This window comes from Solea solea, chromosome 16 (genome assembly GCF_958295425.1).
Source record: "Solea solea chromosome 16, fSolSol10.1, whole genome shotgun sequence".
Taxonomy (NCBI): domain Eukaryota; kingdom Metazoa; phylum Chordata; class Actinopteri; order Pleuronectiformes; family Soleidae; genus Solea; species Solea solea.
Genome location: NC_081149.1, coordinates 12697928 through 12717860, shown reverse-complemented (window position 1 = coordinate 12717860; position 19933 = coordinate 12697928). Strand labels below are relative to the sequence as shown.

Genomic DNA, 19933 nt, shown 5'->3' with positions numbered 1-19933 from the left:
TGTGTGCATTGTATATGCGAGTCCTTCCTGCCTGCACCTGTCTGTGGGCTGCTGCATGGCGAGCTTGGCTACCGCTGTAGTAGCGGTTGTTGGCACGCAGGCCTGAGTTCTTCAGGGAGCCGTGGGAGCTGGTGGTGGAGGTGCTGCTGCAGCAGTAAGAATGACGCAGACACTTACTGTACTCCTTATGGACCTGAAAGAACAAAAAAAAAAAAAAAAACACTTGTGAACACTTAAATAAATTCTATGCTGTGCAAGAGAGGCTTTAAACACACGGCCACAGCAAAATGAACTGAACATAGAGTACTGTGAAAGGTCACCGCTAGATTTATTGTTTAAGCAACGCTATAATGGTCATACAGCATAATTATTTCTCAATCACTTTCTTGGAACATATCCAGAAAATATGAGAAACATGTATGTAGTTTTAAAAAAAAACAGCTTGTAAAGGTTATACATTTAGTGTGACTTACACAAGCCTGGCTTTTATAAAACTCATTACTGGTAAAACCTGTGCTTCTCTTACTATTTCCGTTAAACAATTCTGCTGTGAATAAAGGTCTCATAAGGACTCTCAAGACATGCACATGTTAAATGAGTTTAACCCATGGACAGCCAGATCAACTTTCAGGCACGTCATTCCGATCTAAACGTCAGAATTTGACCGACATATAAACAACAAAGCTCCCTCAGCTTTGTTGTTTTTATGTCGGTCAAATTCTGTCAAATTGCCATGAGACTTTTGCACGGTACTGTATGTGCGCATCACCTTTTTCTGCAGCGCACAGTGGAAAATAAAGATGAACATGCCCTGAAAGGCATTGAAGGTGGTAAAGAGGTAGGCCATGATCACTGTGTTCTCATTGATGAAGAGGAGGCCAAAGGCCCACGTCAGCCCGAGCAAGAACAGCAGGGTGATGGCCCCCAGAGCCCAGGACCTGATGGATGCAGACAATGTCAACAAATATTCCAACTGACAGTTTTGTCATTTAAAAAAAACAAAAAAACAACAACATCCACTACACTCACTTGATGTTGTCCAGGCGGCTGGAGTCAGGTTTGAGAGCTGAAGAGTTGCGAACCATCTTGTGTAACGTGATTATGAGGAAAATGAGGTTGAGCTAAGGGCAGAGGATATGAAGAGTCAAATAACTTTGGAAATAACAAGGAACTTTGCAGTTTTCCACCCCAAAAAAAAAAAGAACCAAACACTGTTAATAAGCTTTTATAGTGTGATACCAAAATAAAAGGGGAATAATAGTGTCTGACAGTAAAGTGAATACCATTATAACAAATGAAACAGGTCCAATGAAGCTCCAGATGAAGTAGTTATCCACTCGCAGCCAGCACCTGGAGTGACGCAAATGAGAGGAAATAGAGTTACAAAAAAACACAACAACACATGTGCGCACACACACGCACATAGACTGGCATACATGCGCTCTTTCCCCGTCTCAGCGGATTATCATATGAAGGCTAATCATCAGGCTTTGGCTAAGTGTGTTCAGAAAAGCCAGCCTGGGGGGAGGTGCAAGAGCAGTTTACACAGTACTGCATATTGCATTTCCAGCTGGGGGAATAACATAATCCTACTTTTCAATCTGCAGGTGCAAAAGGCCCGTTTTCACACGTACGCTTTCTTGGTCCCATAGCTCCTGTAGTCTATGGCCGCGGAGATGCCCACCACCAGTGCGGGGAAGCAGTAGCCGCACAGATAGTAGTACTTTTTGCGGGAGTACTCGCTCTCAAAGACCTCCACCAGCATGAGATAAAGTTGCACCCCCTCCAGACACATCCAGGAGAAGGCAGCCAAGAAGAAGAAATGCAGAAGGCCAGCAAAGATGGGACAGGCAATCTGGGGGGTAGCAGCCAGAGAGAGATGAGGAGTGAAAATTTTAAGATGAAGAAGGAGAAACAGTTGAGATACAAGGCAAATATCCGAGTGAAAAAAAGAAGGAGATAGAGCAGACACATAGAATACGGCAGAAGTTTTGGACGTTCACAGAGGAAAAATGAAAAGCTGCCCCCTGGATGCATATCATTCAGCTGTAAATGATTACACAGTGTAGTTAATGTTTTATAGGGTGATGTAATAAAACACTGCCTCATTTTCAGTTTCACACCTTTCAATATAAAAAGTCGACACAAAAGTCGTCTTGTGCTGTCGGTTCCAAAAACTTCAAAACTAATCTGAAGTCGGGATTCAGTTTAATAAAGGAAACAGGCGTGTGAATGGATGCAGCAAACCAAAAAAATAAAGGCTGAGTTATACATTTAATATCCCAGAAATCAACCCGACTCATATGTGAGAAAACAATATCTTTGATATCTTTGATATCAGACTCAAATATGGCGGTGGACTCACGTGGTATTCTGTCTTGTCGATGCCGATGAGGAAGAGCAGCTCTGCGATGAAGAGGTTGATGCAGAGGTTCTTGTGGATGGTGTTGCGATCCGTCTGAAGGCCCCGCAGAAAGCAGAAAGTCGAGATGCAGATGGCTAGACACACCAGGGAGATGACGATCCCAACCCAGGTGATCACAAACAGGATGAGTTCGTGCATCCGCCCCTGGTACTGAGGTCCAGAAGGAGATGGGTAAAGAAAATGGTTAGAACCACGGCAGAAACAGAAACAAATGGGTGAAAGTCGACGAGCGTTGAAAGGAGAGCAGGATGTGAGGGGGAGGCAGAAGAGGAGTACAGAGATAGACAGGACAACAGTGGAAGGAACGGAACAATAAGGGATAGATAGACAGATGAGAGGGAGGGGAGAGAAAGAACAAAACTGCTTTATTTAATATTTGTAAATATATGCAAGGAGCTAAAGTGTAGAGACAAGAGACAAGATGTCCTGGAAAAAAATACACGACATTCAAATTCATGTGGATGTCAGCTAGAAGTAGCAGGACATGAATTTGTAAGCATGTTCCCTTCCTGTCGGAAAATTCAAAACAAAGAGCTTGTCAGCCTTGAGAGGGCACATTAATGTGAACGCGTGTGCGGGCGTGTGACTGAGAGCCAGCGAACGCTAATACTCGCATGAATGAACGTCTGCATAAATTACGCCGCTCCCGTTTTAACCGCGCCGCCGCCGCCACGCCCCTTGTTTACTTACATCGGGCTCGTGGTGAGCCATGAGCACCGCGAAGTTGGTGAGGTGGCTGCAGGAGCAGGTGGTGTGCGTCCTGTTGGTGTCCAGCAGCCTGCAGCCCTGCGACGACCACTGTCCCGTCATGGAGCGCTCCGAGTAGTTCCAGAAGGAGCAGTTGGGTGTGTGATAGTTCTCCAACTGCAAATAAAGAAAAGCGTGATCAGTGGAACGATAGAACATGTAAAAGCGAGTCCGAGAGCGAAAGTGGACTGAATTAGGTCACCTGCAGGTGTTTGAGTGTGAAGACCACCGGATCCGTGAGAAACACTCTGCTGGACTCTTTGTTGATAGAGGCCGCGATGATGTGGGAGTTGACTGCCAGACGCTTCTTATCATGGTTTGACCCCTCCACTTCCATTTTCACGGTGGCATTCTCAGTGGACAGGAAAGACCCCAAGTTTTTATAGAGAACGAACACCACCTTGACTTGTCCTGCACGTCGATGGAGAAGGGGAAAAAAAAAAAGATGAAAGGGAGTCAAATGAAAGACAGACAACGTAAGAACAAGAGGGGAAAGGGAAAAAAATAAAAAACATAAAAAGGCAGGATTTTATATATAAAAATGGAGATACAGACAGAATGATAAAAGGAGAGGAGGGAGGGACGGGGGGGGGGGGAAGAAGACCAAATGCAGAAATGGGGGAATAATATGGTAATGGAAGCAAGAGTGACAGAGATAGAGAGTGGGGAGTGACAGGGTGAGCAAGAGGGAGACAGAGAGAGAGAGTTAGTGAAGGTTAGAATGATGGTAAGGACCGTTTCATTTTGACTGGTGGAAGAGAGAGAGATTTAATGTGGAGGGCAATGGAACATTCATCCCTCAAGCATTCACAGATCTCTTATTATTCCATATGAATATTTCATGTGCGTTTGTTTCAATCATTCTAATCTCATTCCCACTGCAGAGCCAAGTGGAGACAGAAAACAGAGAAGGAAGGGGATGAGGGGCCGTGGAGGGAAGCGGGGAAATGGGGGGGGGGGCCCGACAGGGTGGGGTAGGAGGGTTGGAAACAACAGAGATGAGAGAAGGGGATAAGATGGCGGAGAGACGGAGCGAGGGAATGGAATGGGGAAGAGAGGGAGTGCTGAGATTGCTCTGTCAGACTGGGGCCGATTGTAATCTACACGCCTCCCCAGCTATTCTATTAAGACTGCTGTTAAGAAACCATCAGGAAAAGAAATTGTCTCAGCGCTTTTTTTTAATCTGATTAGCCTGTTATTATGACCCAGTAACTTAGTCAACTGCATGCAGATTTACGTTTGCGTCAAATGCAAACACAAGAGAGTGGGCAGCACAGTCATGGGGGGGCGAGGAGGGAGGGAGGGAGGGAGAGTAAGGGTTGCTGACCGTTGCGACTGTACTGTTTGATCGTGGAGGCTGAAAGCTGGATGGTGCTGTCACTGGCGTAGTTCTGCGGAAAGGATAAGTCCTGCAAGTCCATCTCTGTGTTTAGAACATGCACCTCAAGATCTGGCGGGGGAAACACAGGACACGGAAACTTTAGGACGGAGATAGGATCTGCCTCGTTAGAGATTCAGAACACTCCCACAGACAGCGGACCACACTGGGTTTCATCCATACATCCTCCATCAATAACGTCCACTCACCAATGCTGGGCGCTCGGTCAGAGAAGCGGTTCCCATACATGTTGTTGGCCAGCAAGAAAGCTCCTTTTTCGAGGACGTCCAGGAGCATCGTGGCAGTGTGAGCTTGTTCTGTGCTGTTCATGTCCTGCCACGACTGCAGAGCCTCAGGGCGCAGCAAGTTGTCAACTGTCTGTACCACCGCCTGTCACACACAAGAGGTTTGTCACAAGGTACACAAAAACACAAATAGACAACAAGGAACAAGCAATAAGTACTGACACAGATCAGGGGCCATATTTAGACAATCTAAAGCATAAGCTCATTACGGCATTTCCAACTCCAATTTTGCCATTTACACTACACTGTTGTTCTTTTTGGTTTTTTTTGCTTTTGTTTCTATTCATTGGTCATTTTTCTATACTGTTTCTTAGTTATTTGCACCAGCTTTTCTAATTTGTGCAAGTTTAGCCTTTAGTCTTTTTTAAGGGAGGACAGCCTGTGGCTTCTTGACCTCTCCTAGCACATTTTATTATTAGTTGTTTTTTTTTTCCTTCTGGGTTTCCTGCTATTTGTGTGTGCAAAAATAAACCGAACTAAAGAATAAACTGAACTAAAAGCCAGGTGCGCGTGTGCCTGGCACATGGCTATTTAAATGGCGCATTCAGGAAACTGGAGAAGAGATCTGACGAGATGGAAAAATGCAAAATAAAAAACAAATCCGGGCATAAAGAATAAAAAAAAAAAAAGTTTAAGAAACTTTACAGAAATATGCCAACAACAAGATTAAGATTATGAATAAGCACCTGACGTGCAGCTGGGATTCAAACTATTGCTGTTTTATATTTAACACGACACATAGCGCTGGCACTAATGTATGAGAAACTCTGCTTGTTCGGATTTGGATTCTCAGCTGCATCAGCACAACAGTTTACTCATGAAGGGGAGGAAGAGGCAGAAGTACAGTAGCAGATATGAGTCGTGTAACCTTGCCGCTGAGGACGAATGACGCGCCTGTTTTTCTGCGCACTCTGGTACTGGGGGGGCTGCAGTCCCAGCAGCAGCACCACGCTAATGAGTATGTGGTCTTTGGCCTACTGACCCTCGGTCCCATCATTAGACTGCACAGTGTAAAGAAATGCACTGACAAACAAGATGAGGAAGAGGAGGAGGAGGAGGAGTGTGACACACGCAAAGTGTATGAGGATTGTCAACCTGCCTACCTAAGATTACATTGTGCCAACACTGCGCCTGACCACACCTCATTTTAAGACCAGCACACGCACGGGACCACTGATGAGATGCAAGTACATTTGCTGTGTAAATGACGTGGGCGCTTGGTGTGAAAGTGCCCCGGTTGGAAACCAGCAATTTCATCAACCGCTAAAAGTACTGCGGTTGACGCCGCTTTGTGCCAATTGTGTGACGGGGCGCATGGTGTGAATATGGCTCTTAAAACTCTTATTTCTGCTTGTTCTCTTGATTAACAAGACGGGGAAAAACGACGACTTGATTTAGGGGCACAGAGGACTTGGTAATGGGGCCTTTGCACAGCAGCCATTTTGGCATCTTGTAGCAGTGAAAGGCACAGGTGATAGCGATCATATAAATGATAACTCTGTTCGGTTCATGTAGCTCAGTGGCAGTGAACCAGCATGCACGGAAGCTAAATGGAACATCACTAATTTCATTATTTACACCTGCGATTTTCCTACTGTTACCCATCAAAATGGCTACAGTATAAACAGCCCATGTCATAGAGAAAAGAATAATCTAATGTGTTTTTTTCACTCAGTGGTGACCAAATAGGAACCTATGTTGCCTGTTCCATGTTAATGTAAATATAAAATTAATATAAACAAGACATTTGAGGTTTTGGCAATTTTTTTGGACCAAACACCTAAGTAAATAAATCGGGAAAATAATGGAGTATGAAACTATTCATTAGCTGCTTCACGAGCATAAACATCAGTGTAACACGACGTCGAGATGCTTTTCAATGCAAGACAGGTCGATAAGATAAGGAAGCAATTATTAGTTATTTGTTGTGCTAAAAATGATCATTTGCAGATTTACAGTCATTCAGAATTACGCATGATCATTAATAATGTTGCTGGCAGTTGGCGCTCAGGAGGTGCTTTAAGTCAATAATAGCAAATTAGGTAGTAATAGGTAAAGTAATTTAGTTATTAATATGGATTTTAAGTTTGAATTGTATTTTTGACAAGATGTTTGTCAAAGAACAACTTTGAAATCTTAATCAAGCAAAACAAAACACGTGACTTGATCATTTGTTCCCAATTATCACTTATATCCTGATGTGTTTATAACCTGTTTCATGTTCATTATTCATTTTTATGTACCACACTGTAATGTAACGTTACAATCAAGCACTCCCAAGTACAAAGTCATCACTGCAATCTGCCAAAAACGCACCACTCCCCTGCACTAGATTTATTACAGACGTATTACCTTTCTATTTCACACTTACAATTCATTTAATGGCAATGTTGATGGTTGTATCAGCTATCCAATTTATTGGAGTAGCCTGCCTGATGAATCATGTAATTCTTTTGCTCAGGCCTCTCAGAATGAAGGATTGACTGCTGTATAGAGCATTGCTGTTACTAAAGTGAATGATGCAACGGTATTCCACTGCCTCCGAACACAAAGATGGAGGTTTTTCTTCTTCTTTTTTTTGTTGGTTTATCCTCGGATCAGTGGGGTTATACTGAGCTGGCTTGCTACTGGTGACAAAAAAATAATAGTCGAGTTACATGCTACGCAGCAGCCTTTACTTCATCCACCAGAGATCAGAAGATGGGGTGTCATATTACAGTGTGCTGCAGACAGGTCAAGACACAAAAGCCTGTGTGCTGCAGAATGCTGCATTTCATCATTACAGAGAAGCATACACAAGGCCTTTTTCATGATATTGGATTACAGCTTTCTCAGAACCACAGATATTGCACAAATATTGAAAAAGCACATAAGGGAGGAGTAACACAAACCTCTTACACTATCCTCTAATTACATTTTCTCAGAGCCACATATATAGTACCTTATTGTGCAACACAATGAAGCCAGTGCCAATATTACACTTTTAGGCTCCGTCACAGTGCAACAAAGCTCAGATTAGGTCACAGACTGTTGAATTCCCACATTTGCTGAACCCACGTCTCAAAGATGCGAATACCATCAACAATAGTGGAAAAAACTACAAATGAACTTTCACTGCTCAGGGAAATACCACACCAAACATTTTTAACACTGTACACCCCGTCTGCCAGGAGTTACACCAAACCGGAAATCCCATAAGTAATGACTCAAAAGGAAATATAACTCATGATACTGAGCACTAAGCCAAAGGGATTCTCATCTACAAGCTCAGTTTGCTCCAGGATTTATCTTCCCGGAGTTATTTTAAGTCATAGAGCAGTCCGACTCACCAGGCATGTAAAGTGTGCAGATAAAAGAGAAAAGCTACCTGAATGTAGGCTCGACAGGTCCGTTCCCGCTTCTGGAGCTGGAAGGAAGAAAACAAAGGCTTGAATAGAATTGCTGAACACAAAAAGTCTAAATTAAAAACTCACTGGTCCTTGCATGTGCACGAGGGAGGGTAGATTCGCATTAACCTCGGCTCTCTTTGTAATGCTTGAATTAAATAGCCTATAGCATGGGCATATGTGTGTGTGTATACACAGTCTTGTACCTTGTTGTAGTTCCGTGTGGCGGCCTCCTTGTTTCCCAGCCTCAGGGCCTGAAGCTGCGCGTCCAGTATGTCCAGAAGTTGTTCAATCAGTCTCACAGATGAGCTGACATCTCCAGCCTGGATCCTGCCCCGTGTGTGGTTCACCAGCTCTCCAGCGATGTTGGCGGCGTTCTCTCCACTCTTTATCTGCTCAGTAAATCGCACGCACACAGGCGCAGAGTGATCAGTGAAACAGATTTGCTTTAACGAAATTCAAACTGACAAACGTTGACGTGCACACAAAGGAATACAAACAGGTTGTGTGTTTTAGTTTTAAAAAAAAAAGTTTGCATATTGTTTGTCCACTGATCAGATTTCCCCAGACTCTCTCCTAAAAAAAAAAGATATTATTGGCCTCTCTTGTATCATTGTAAACAAAGATGGACCTTGTAGTACAAATTGTAAGGGTTTTATTCTCCATAGCATTGTTTCACTTGCAAATCACACCCTCAGCAACAACTGTGCAAATCCAATTTTTGGCAAGAGGATTAGGAACAATGGATTATTTTCTCTAAAATGTTGGATGTTGCTTACCCATTCAGGCACAAGCACACAGAAAAAAACAACAACATTTAAATGAGCCAGTCAATGGTATGTATGGCGCTCATTTTAAGTACATCGCAGAAAGCACATCCTGCCGACTCAGCAGACCCCACAATCATAATCACTTTTTAACTTTTGATACAAGAGCATCTCAGAAATCTGATCAGGGAAAAAGATGAGGATTAATCGGATTATTGACGCATGTTTAGAGCTTAAAATGGCAGTAAGTGAAGTGGCACCCGCTGTGTGTCATCTACAGAGCATGATATTGAGCTACAGCATATATGTAAGCCATTATAAGATTAGGATGGAAAGACTGAAGAGTACTTTGCAAACTGCGAAGCATTAAACCTGATTCTTAAAAAAATAATTTAACCTAGCTGTAATTACTGAACAAAAGTGGAAGGGAAAAAAAGTCAGTTAATTAATTATTGAGAGCAGATGCCTTGTAATAATGGGCCAGCTAAAATAAGTCTGTATTTTAATAAGGCCAGCCTTGGAGATATGCTAATATGTGTGTGTGGAGGTGGACAGGGAGAATGGTCAGGGCAGTGGGGCAGAGGAAGCAGACAGACCCCATGGCCAAGGGATAAGGCTCCAGGTCTCACCTTTTGGGCCACCTGATTGACCCACGGGGAAGTGCAGTTACTCAGGTCAGGACCCCGCGGATTCCACATGACCTGCTCTGTCATGCACTGGAACGAAGCGATTCCTGGAGATGAATACAGGGTGAAGAAACAGATCACGGGGGAGTAATGGAGAGATATTAAGTGTTAGGTGTCCGCAATTAAAGGAGGACGTGTGCAGTAGAGGGATGACCGCATTTTTTTTTAACCGAAGAACAATGGAATTGAATTAATTTAAAAAAATGCAATATTCAAAGTGTTTGAAGACGAGAGTAAAATGGGAGTAAGAAGTCAGAGAGGAAGTAGAAAAGGTTAAATAATAGACTGTATAGGGCAGTGAGAAAGTGAGGGGAGAGGATGTGAAACAGGGATTTTATGCCGCAACAGGAATGATTTAAAAAGGAACATATGCACATGAAACATTTACTCAAGCCCCCGCTAAAGAACACCAGGCAAGCTCCTTTACTGTCAGCTAAAAGAAAGCAGCATCTGACAGCCCTCATTTCCAGCTAGGTTCTTCTGTTTAGTTGTGAGGGTTCAGGGAAAGGACACCAAGCAGGGATAAAACGAGAGACGGGTCTATCTGCTGTCGCTAACACAAATAACCGACATCTAATCACAAAGATGAGGCAGAGAAAAGGCGAGAAGGGAGACCACAGACAGAGAGAGAGAGAGATTAACAGAATGGAAGAGCAAAGAAGGCAGAAAATGCAACAACACTTCTCAGTTGTAGGAGGACAAGAGCAAATGGAGCGTTGCATTTCAAACTCACTTTCTCTCTCTTTCTCTCTCTCCCACTGATGGTTTCTCTTCAGCCCTACTTTTGTCTATACTCTCCTCCATCGACCACAGATTGGTGTTTGAGAGCTAAGCCAAAATGTGGCAATTAAGCCAGCTTCTAATTTAATGTTACTGCTGTTCTAAAAGAGAGGAACTTACAGAGCCACTGAAAGGCAGTTAGGGGAAGGATGGAGGGAGAGGTCTTTCTTCTGTATATAAAGACGGCTTTTTGATGGCTGCAGTGTTTAGCAGTATAGAAGCTGGCATGAAGGGAGGTGAAGCCTGTGTTGTCTAGCCTTTCATTTCATTATTCGCCACTTTCGATCAGCTCTGTTACTGTGGGAGATGAGCCTTTCATTTGTGGAGCACGGGCTTTCGTCTGCGGGTCCGCGGGGACTGTGCCTGCTGGTGAGACCAACGCAGGGACAGAGGAAGACAACAGTGGAAAAAAAAAAAAAGAAAAGAAAAAACAAGTGCGAGAGCACAAACAGGCTGATCATTTACGTGCACGCTCAGAGACAGTGCGAGTGCACTTGAAGCACATTCATGTTTGTTTCATGTGTAAATGAGTGTAAATTAAAATGAACACACATTTCAAAGGTCCGGTGTGTATCATTTGGGAGAGTTTATTGGCCGGAATTGAATATTCTACCTATAAGTAGCTAAGTAAAATCTTTGTTTTTGTGGCCGTAGAATAAGCCTTTTAAATGTGCTTTAGGTAAGTGCTGGCCATCTTGCACTGCCATGTTTCTACAGCAGCCTGAACAGACAAACCATACTTTTCTGTTGCATTTTCACGTGGAAGCCTACTATGCAAACACGTCAGAAAGACATCCTCTCTGGGATGCCAGGGCCGCCGTAATCCCCTGATGTGCTTGGGAAAGGGAGGGGTGAGCGGAGGAGTCGCCCGTTTGTTACAATCTCAAGTCTCACCATTAGAGGTCACAAATTCATACCCAATTCAAATATACACATGCAGCTGTCCTCACCGAGAGATCCTTTGGGACAAGGGCGGTCTACTGTTTCTCCTCTCTGCGTGCTGGGCCACTGGACACCACGGACCAGCTTTGCTTCACACACATGGAGCTCAGGGCCTTGTGGAGTTTGGGGTGGCCGGCGGGTGACAGGTACAGTGGCTGTGATCGGTCGAAGGTCGGGGTGCTTGTTGATGGAGCCGATGGGGCGTGAGGTGGGGGCCAGAGGACGGGCAGTGGAGGGGCTGGCACTGGAGGTGAACGGCCTGGCTGGAAGAGTGGTGGTCACTTGGGTGGTGGTCAGTGGGCCTAAGGTAACCCCAGAAAAACACACAGAAAAGAGGAGTTAAAATTTGGCTATGAGTTTGAAGCTCTTCATACAGTTATAGGAGGATGTAAGGGATTTGTTAGAGAGCTGCAAGACCTCAAGCCTAAAAGAAGATCAAGAGAGCGAAGGACACACTTCTTTCACACACTTGTGCATGCAAAAAGGTCTCTCTGATGTTAAGAACAAAAGTTAGTCCGATAATAATTGAGGTCACAACTACGCTTCTGAGCCTCTCAAAGCCTCTTCTCCTGAGGAATAAGGAGAATCAGGGGAGGAGATGGAAAAGAAAGCATCACTCCAAGTCAGGGAGAAGTAAATTATTGATCAAATGTATCAGTGAAGTCACCATCACTAACAACCAAACCTAATGCAGAGATAAAAGCAACACATCACAACTACAAAATCCTGACTGATCAAACGTTAAGTCAGTGCACAACTGTGAGTGCTCCCGCCCGTCTGTCTCTGCCTTGTCTCTCTCTGGGCATAATATGAGCTTTATACAAGCCTTTATGCAGCTCAGATATACAGTACATCCAAACCTCCCTCTTATATTGATGGACTGCCAACATGCAGTGTGGTATTCTCATTTCATCCTCCCTCTTATCATTTCTGGAAGACTTTTTCATTATCCATGACACAGAGAAGTTGATATAAAGTGCTACAGCAGTCAAATCCGAGAGGCTGCTCTTTACTGTAACTATGGGTGGGGATAGAAATACAATGATTTGGCATCCGAGACATCCAAATGTCAGATAAGAAACAGTCAAAAACACATTCTGCTTTGGCTGTTTGACATTTTCTCTGGTCAGGCAAAAAAAAAGCATCATTGTGCATCATTACAGTACAGTGAATGATTAATGCAACCCCTTGTAATTCCACTTTATAAGGATATTAATACATCATAAATAAAATGCAGTCAGTTTGAACTTGTTTAGAAATCATTTGAAATCCAAAGGACAATATCCATTCTACATTATTTTCTGGAAGAAGACACTTCACAGTGTGTGTTGCACATTAATAATTGTCTGCTGGTAATTCACAGCCATAGGCCAACTGTCATTTAGGTTTGAGGAATAAAAAAAGTTACAACATTAAGTTATATTTCAAACCTCATGAGTGCCAATATCTCATTATTGTAGAATAAAATAAAAACAAAAATAAACAACATTACTTGTGTGTTATTTCTGTAGCATCACTCCTCCTCACCTGTGGTGGGGTCTGGTGGCCCAAACTCCAGCGCATAGCGCAGCACGTTGTAGTTGTTCCAGACATAAAGCTGGTTGTCTCTCGGGTTGTAGTCCACAGAGGAAATGTACTGATAGGGGTTGGGGAAAGGGATGTTGACAGGCTCCTCACGGGCATGGTTAGTATTGTAGGCATACATCACCAGGTCCCCGCCTGCTTCACTGTCATCGTCCTGGTACACTGAGCGCACAGCGTAAAGCACACCGCAAGCCATGAAGGCATTGGAAGCCATCCTCTTGTCAAAGCTAGTCTCCCACGTGCCTTCAAAGCGCAGCGTGTACGGGTTTACCTGCGAGCAAAGAGGATATTCTTAAATCAGCCAACACTTAATACGTAAAAAAACACAAATTTAAGGGGATATTTTAGTTATGGTCGAACTTAACCTGTTTTTTTTTTTTTTTTTATAAAGTTTATACATTTTCTTTAGTTTGAAGGTGTAGCCTAACATATGTAAGTCAATTTACAAATTCAATTTATGTTAAAATAGCAGCTCCACAGTTTGACTGTTTTAAAGGTTTAACGTCAGAAATAACATTACTGCTATAACTTGGTATAATATTTCTCAGCCTCCTCGTGTTTACATGAGCACAGATTCATAAGCACTTGTAACAATGTTTAAAAAGTAAATAAACCATCAGTTTTTAGTTGTTATTCTTTCCAATATGCACTGTATACACTAAGGCATTACAGACCTCCATATGTGAGGGAGGGGGAAAATATTAAAACTCCAGAGCATCTTAACAATTGCTTTATGATGATGACTTTCTTGTTTATTTATTTTGTTGCTCCATTGCGCTGCAGTCTCATATCTCATGTCGAGTTTGATATTTCAGATGGATCGTTTAACAAACGATTTCCTTGTAAGGTCAAAGACAGTGATTGTAAATGGGGTGCATCTCTTGGAACAAGACATTAACTCAAACTCTTTTTATGTGTGAACTTGCAGTTTTTTTTATTTGTTAGAAAAAGATAAGTCCAATAAGCGAGGACAGCACTTTGACTTGGAAATTATACTTTTAAATGATGTGCACAATGATGGTTCCAAACACAATGATCAACTTTATGATTGCTATCATTAAATCCATGTTTTTTTGATGCAACTCTTTTTTGCTGGTCAACAATATCTCTGTGTCTCATTTGTTAGTGCAGTGGTGTAATCTGAACTGTAACTCATTCATGTGGGATGTGTGTCATTCATATTCATTTATAATACACATCTCATGCCCCTCCGCTCATGCCCCTGCTCGCCCACCTGGCTGACCACCAGTCGGCCGTTGTTGGACTCGGTAGCGTAGATCACCCAGAGGCCATTCTCATCCACGGCTAAGTCGATGTCTGACTTCCCTCCCCAGCGGTAGGGCGAGGTGTCATGGTAGTTGGCGTTTGTGATAATGGCCTCGCCGCTCTTGATGCGTGTCCTTAGATCATACTTGACTATGTTTCGTGTGCGTTCCTTGTTGTAAAATACTGCACCGTCATACACCACAAACCCCGTGCCGTCAACTCTGTTGGGCAACCTATTGACGGAGAATCACAAAAGTGGTAAGAAATCCAAGAGGATCATGTCAATTACTCTGCACGACACAATCCGAGAGGAAGGCCTACCAGTGAGCTATAGCTGACACCACATGAGGAACCATTCTGTTACCACCATCCATATTTACATCAAAAGACGATAAATCAATACAGTAGCATAAGCTATTTGATCATCCACGACAGTAGGAGGCACCCTTACTTGTAGGTGGTGGTGGCTCGGCTCTGTTTGAAGTCTTCCCAGGAGGCATACTCATACAGCATGTCAGTGCGATAGGGGGTCCAGGGCATGACGTACAGTCGGTCGCCAGACTGCAGTGGGTCCTTACACCATGCCCCCGCCTGGTGCTCCGCCTCCTGCTGAGAACTAGCTGCCTGCACCCGCAGCAGTGTCCCCGGACACACAAAGACTGGAGCAGAGGAGGTGTGTTGGAGCGGAGAGGAGGATAAGAAGGGGAAAGGAAGACATAGAAAATGAAAACAAAGCATTGTAAAAAAAAAAGTTTTTTAAATATATCATGATGATGGCAAGGGGCGGGAGAAAAGAAGTAGGGAAAGGCCAGAGCCCATGGATAACAGAACAGCAAATGGAACGTGGAGGGGGATCGAAGGAAGATGTGAGTAGATAAAAGTAAGTTGAGAATTGAAAAGGAAACAAAGAGTAGAAAAATAATGAGACAGAGGGAGGGAGGGAGGGGGAGTGAAGTGAGGTACATTATCAGATTTAAAATGAAGGAACACATAAAAGCTCATTTGTAGAACATCAGCATTGTGGTTGGAAAGTGTCTCAAAATGATAAATGGGAGACTTCTGGCTGTTGCCATGGCTTATATGTAGTCTCTCTGATCTAATTTATTTTGGCCCACTTTTTATTTGATAGTGCATTTTTTTTTATTATTATTATTTCAAAGGCCTGTGCTTCTCTGCGATGCTGCTGGGTGGTAAAACAGTAATTGTGGAGCTTGTTTTAGTCGGACACACGTTTGGCTCTCAGTCAAGAGCAATGCCTCAAAGATAAAAAGGCTTCCTGGGGTAAAGATGTGAGGTTGGCCAGGCTTCTTTCATACACGTTCACACAAATGACATGCACGGAGACAAAACAGCAGTCCCTCCTTCAGACGGATATAGAAGCACACGAAAAATGATTCATAACTCTCACGCACACACACACAGTATGTCTACATTAGGTAGGTAGAGGTCATCAGCTGGGCACAAGCTCAAGTTGGCTGTTTGAGGCAGTGTGTCTTTGCCTGACAGAGAGAGAGAGAGCCATGGGATTCATGAGCATGCCAGGTGATCATCAGAGAGGTACCAGCGAGGGAGGGAGGGAGAGAGAGAGAGAGAGGAAGAAAGAAAGAAAGGAAGGGGGCTGGGGAGAGTACAGATTAAAACAGCTGAGGAGTCCCCACATCTCCTCGGCCGGTTTATTTATGTGACTCTCTGGCTCGGGGTTGCAACAGAACTTTGCACCTGCTGGTCACCTCATGACTGAGCGCATCTCGGAACTAATTGGACGCTGCAGGGGCATTTGAACACAGATGACATACAACACACACACGGATGCACAGACAGACACATACCACACGAAGTGAGTACACGACATGCATCCCCATGCCAACACACACTGTCACACCGTGACTGTTAGGATGATGGATCAGTCTAGCCTCAAACTGTCTTGAATATCGTATGGGGTCCAGTGCAGGAGGAGAATTAATAACAGAGAGATGGAGAAGCTACTTCAGGATTTTCAGGACAATCCAGCTTTTTTTTGTGTGTCTTGTCGTGCTATTGTTGATAATGGTTAGTGATCTGTAGCACCAGACCACTTAGGAATTAGCCTGTTCTTTCTGAGGGGGTCCAACAGGGACAGAGACTGACAGCCAAATAGGAATCTAATCATGCTCAGGCATAAACAAACACTCTGGATACAGACTCGTCAGAGGGAGGAGGCTTGTCATGCTCCATTGTTGAACAAAAATCCTCACTCGAAAAGCAGGGACGCCTGAGGTGTCTGTTTGGCAAAAATGAACGTGGGTGACTGAAATACGCAAAATAATTGCGAGAGCAGTAGTTGAACGTGGCACTTTCAGACAGCTGAACAATGGATTTCTGGACGAACATCTTGCTAACTCTCCATCACACTACAATCAAATGACATTTTTATCATTCCAGACACAGTATAAGTACACTGCTCCAAAGTATTTAAAATAAAGTCTGTATTGGGTGTGGTATTATGTGAGCAGAACGCTGTGGTGCTGGGAAAAAAAAAAACTATCAAGTAGGACACCGTCTCGAAAGTGCAATGCTACTGTAAAAAGAGAAATAAACAGTATGTAGAAAGCAATGCAGCGTCTCTGCATGTAGGTGACCCATTAAATAAGCCAGTAAGACCCTGCCTCAAGGTAAAATAAAGGACAAAAACATACAAACACGCAAGTCTGTGGGATGATCCACAAGAAAAGTATACTTCCTTATTTGGGAGATGCTTTTATCTATACAGATGGAAGGTCAACACTAAATCCTCAAGTATTAATTAAACATTAATAAGCGTGCAAGCAAGTAGTGACGTTCAAAAGAAAATGTGTTTGTCTCATGGGCATTTAAAAAAAAAAAAAAAAATCCTAAAAAGGGTCAATGAAGGAAGGATATAATTATCATATTAAGTATAATAGATGTTTTTAAATAAATGTAATATGATGCAATGATTCACCTTGGCTAGTGTTTGGTCTTTGAATGTTATTTACATTGATCAATAGACAAAAGTGCAATACAACCTTTCTTTAACGTTTCATTTCATTGAATAAAGTATATGATAATATTATATTACTAGATATTGGATATCAGCATCAAACTTTGGACTGTGGATCCGGAGTTTTAGAGGTTAATACATCGTCTGACCATAATATAGAGGTAAGACTCAGCATAGGAACTAAAATCTATCATGGCTCAAAAACAGTTGTTATCTGCAATACAATTTACTCTCGATACACTGTGCCCGCCACAGTGCTCCTCCAAAAATACTATGTGATTCTGTTCATTATTGCACCTAACCTTGCAGGCCTGTCCTAAATTGGTTGCAGTCTGTACTCTATTGGCCTCATCATCACAAAAACACTGCAGCACAGCACAGACTAACAGTCTGTCATCCTCCTTCCCCGCTCCTCTGTGCCCTTCTTTCCCATATGAACTCTGCCGACTGTCTATCAACGAGCCTTGGTTTATTGTAATGAACTGGTTGTTGGGTGGGCCTGGTGTCAAAGGGGCTCATCAACGGCCTCCGGGCTGAACACACAGGCTGTGAGGGGACACACACACATACACACGCACGCACAAACACACACATTTGCACGCAAGCCAAACAGAAACAGTGGCCACGCTTCACACCCCAAAAACTGTGCCTAGGGGGCTTCATTAACTCTGACCTACGCTCCCCAGCCTTCCCGGCTGCCTTCCTGTTTACCAGCTCAGTCTGCCTTTCCCTTACTGTCTTAACCCCCCTCTCCCTCCCCCTAACTGTGACGGGTGATTGTAGCAGCGGGAATCCAGAGCAGTCAAACCACAGCAGTGGAGTTTGTAGTATAAGAGGCTATTATGACCACAGTATGAACGAGGTATTAGCCATTATGCATTAAGAATTAGGCGTAAGTCTGGAGATTAGGCATTATCCTAGTCTGGCAAAAGCAGGTTAGCTGGAATAAGAGCCATCTGGGATTATGTGAGATAGTTTGATTTATAAATTAATTCCTATTTGGGTGCGGATGGAAATCTTGTAGTCATGATCATTTCAGTGAAGTCACTAAGCAGCACAGAAACCCTACAAACTAGCCAGATGGCTAATGAAACTTACCTTATCAGGGATTAAAACCCAGGCTGTAGCTATCATACTCAAGCATGCCAATTACTACCACACATACAAGGGAATGCTGCTGTAATAATTGGCTATTTATCTCCATAATCCCTTTTCCAGGCACAGGTCAGCTGTTTCTTGTCAATATGAGGCAGTATTATAAAATGATGAAAGTGCTAGAACTTTCAGAGAAATTACAACAAATATCCCCATACAGTGACTAACAGCAATCTGTGATTGACTGGTAATGCAATTAAAAGTGAGCTGTGACAGCTTTAGGCTAAATTTAGTCTTTTCATTTTGGTTGTCCTCTATAATCCCTGGCGTTCTCATGTTTGATGTGACAGCATCATGGTGATGGTTAATGTACGACTTTGATGATCTAAACACCCCCTGCCAAACGTTGGCAGCTGTTTCTAAAGTGTGTCCTTGTGGTGTTTGTGCTTTTTTTTTTCCTCTCTTTGCTTCAGATATCTGAGAGTTCCACTGGCCAAAGCCTTTGCTCAGTCCACAGTTATGGCCCGCACACAGGACTGACTGCTGGGAACATGCTGCTCTAATTGAATCCCACACCTGTTACTGGCAGGTGCAGCTTGCAGGCAGCAGGGGGCAGAAATGAGCATGGCATGGTACCCCACGTCCATGCTGGACAGTTAATGGACTTTAAGTGAGGAGTGAATCTATTCATGGTGCGCTGATATGCATACCATCAGCATCCCTTTGTGTGTGTGTGTGTGTGTGTGTATGTGCGTGTTGTATGTGCGGTGTGCAAGTGTGCAGTTCAGAGAGATAGAGAGGCAGAAGAAGAAGAAAGGAGAAGAAAGCCTGAAGAAGGATGTGAGCGTGTTCTGTGTGCAAACAAGAGAAGAAAGAGAAGCGGAGTAAGAGAGTAAATAGGTTATTTCCTGTGAAATGAGAATTAGGAGTGAGTTAATCTGCTGAGGAGTGACATATAGTGACAGAGAAAGGAAGCAAGGAATAGGGAAGGAGAGGGGAGGGCCTCCAATTGTGTTTCTGCTTCCTTTTAGATTAATGAGGAGTCAAGTCATAGGAGCAAGAATACAAAAGTACAAACAGCCGTGCACAGACATATACATACTGACAAACAAACATCCATGGGATGTACACAAACACTCAGACAGATTCACATAAGGACACACTCCCCTGACAGTGGAAGAGGCAGGTGTCAGACTAGCACCTTTATCAAGCCAAACATTTACCCCAGAGAATACCCTTCACTGAGACCAAAAACTGGCAACAGCAAGATATACTGTGCTTTGAAAGCAAAGTCTTATCTTCCCTGGAGTGAAGCTGACACTGAGTGACAAGTGAGTTGGTGGGGACATGGCTGCAGTGGCTACAGAAAGTGGCTACAGTAGATACAGTAGATTACAAAGGGTATACTGACTGATTGAGGCTTGAGTGGTGGGGTAACAACAAGCTGGTGTGGCTGTAACATCAGCCACCGCCACCCTGCGTGTCCCTTCCTCCTGCTGTAAATCAGGCCTCCCAGAGGTCCTGTCTCTCCATCACAGTCCTGAATCCAGCCACTGTGTTTTATATTCATGACC

The 19933-nt window shown here is 43.5% G+C and overlaps 1 protein-coding gene across 1 annotated transcript in view; it reads right to left on the bottom strand.

The window, feature by feature from the left end:
* The window catches only part of adgrl1a (adhesion G protein-coupled receptor L1a), an 89826-nt gene that overhangs the window by 7451 nt on the left and 62442 nt on the right, over positions 1 to 19933 (bottom strand). Inside the window, exons 6-22 of the mRNA XM_058652858.1 lie at positions 14718 to 14925; positions 14235 to 14499; positions 12944 to 13271; positions 11425 to 11718; positions 9638 to 9741; positions 8448 to 8633; positions 8223 to 8261; positions 4760 to 4940; positions 4500 to 4622; positions 3375 to 3583; positions 3116 to 3289; positions 2366 to 2575; positions 1635 to 1855; positions 1284 to 1350; positions 1030 to 1121; positions 770 to 938; positions 38 to 193 (exon numbers count right to left, since the gene is read on the bottom strand). Coding sequence (XP_058508841.1) covers positions 38 to 193; positions 770 to 938; positions 1030 to 1121; positions 1284 to 1350; positions 1635 to 1855; positions 2366 to 2575; positions 3116 to 3289; positions 3375 to 3583; positions 4500 to 4622; positions 4760 to 4940; positions 8223 to 8261; positions 8448 to 8633; positions 9638 to 9741; positions 11425 to 11718; positions 12944 to 13271; positions 14235 to 14499; positions 14718 to 14925 — 3026 coding nt within the window. The remainder of the gene's footprint in view (positions 1 to 37; positions 194 to 769; positions 939 to 1029; positions 1122 to 1283; positions 1351 to 1634; positions 1856 to 2365; positions 2576 to 3115; positions 3290 to 3374; positions 3584 to 4499; positions 4623 to 4759; positions 4941 to 8222; positions 8262 to 8447; positions 8634 to 9637; positions 9742 to 11424; positions 11719 to 12943; positions 13272 to 14234; positions 14500 to 14717; positions 14926 to 19933) is intronic.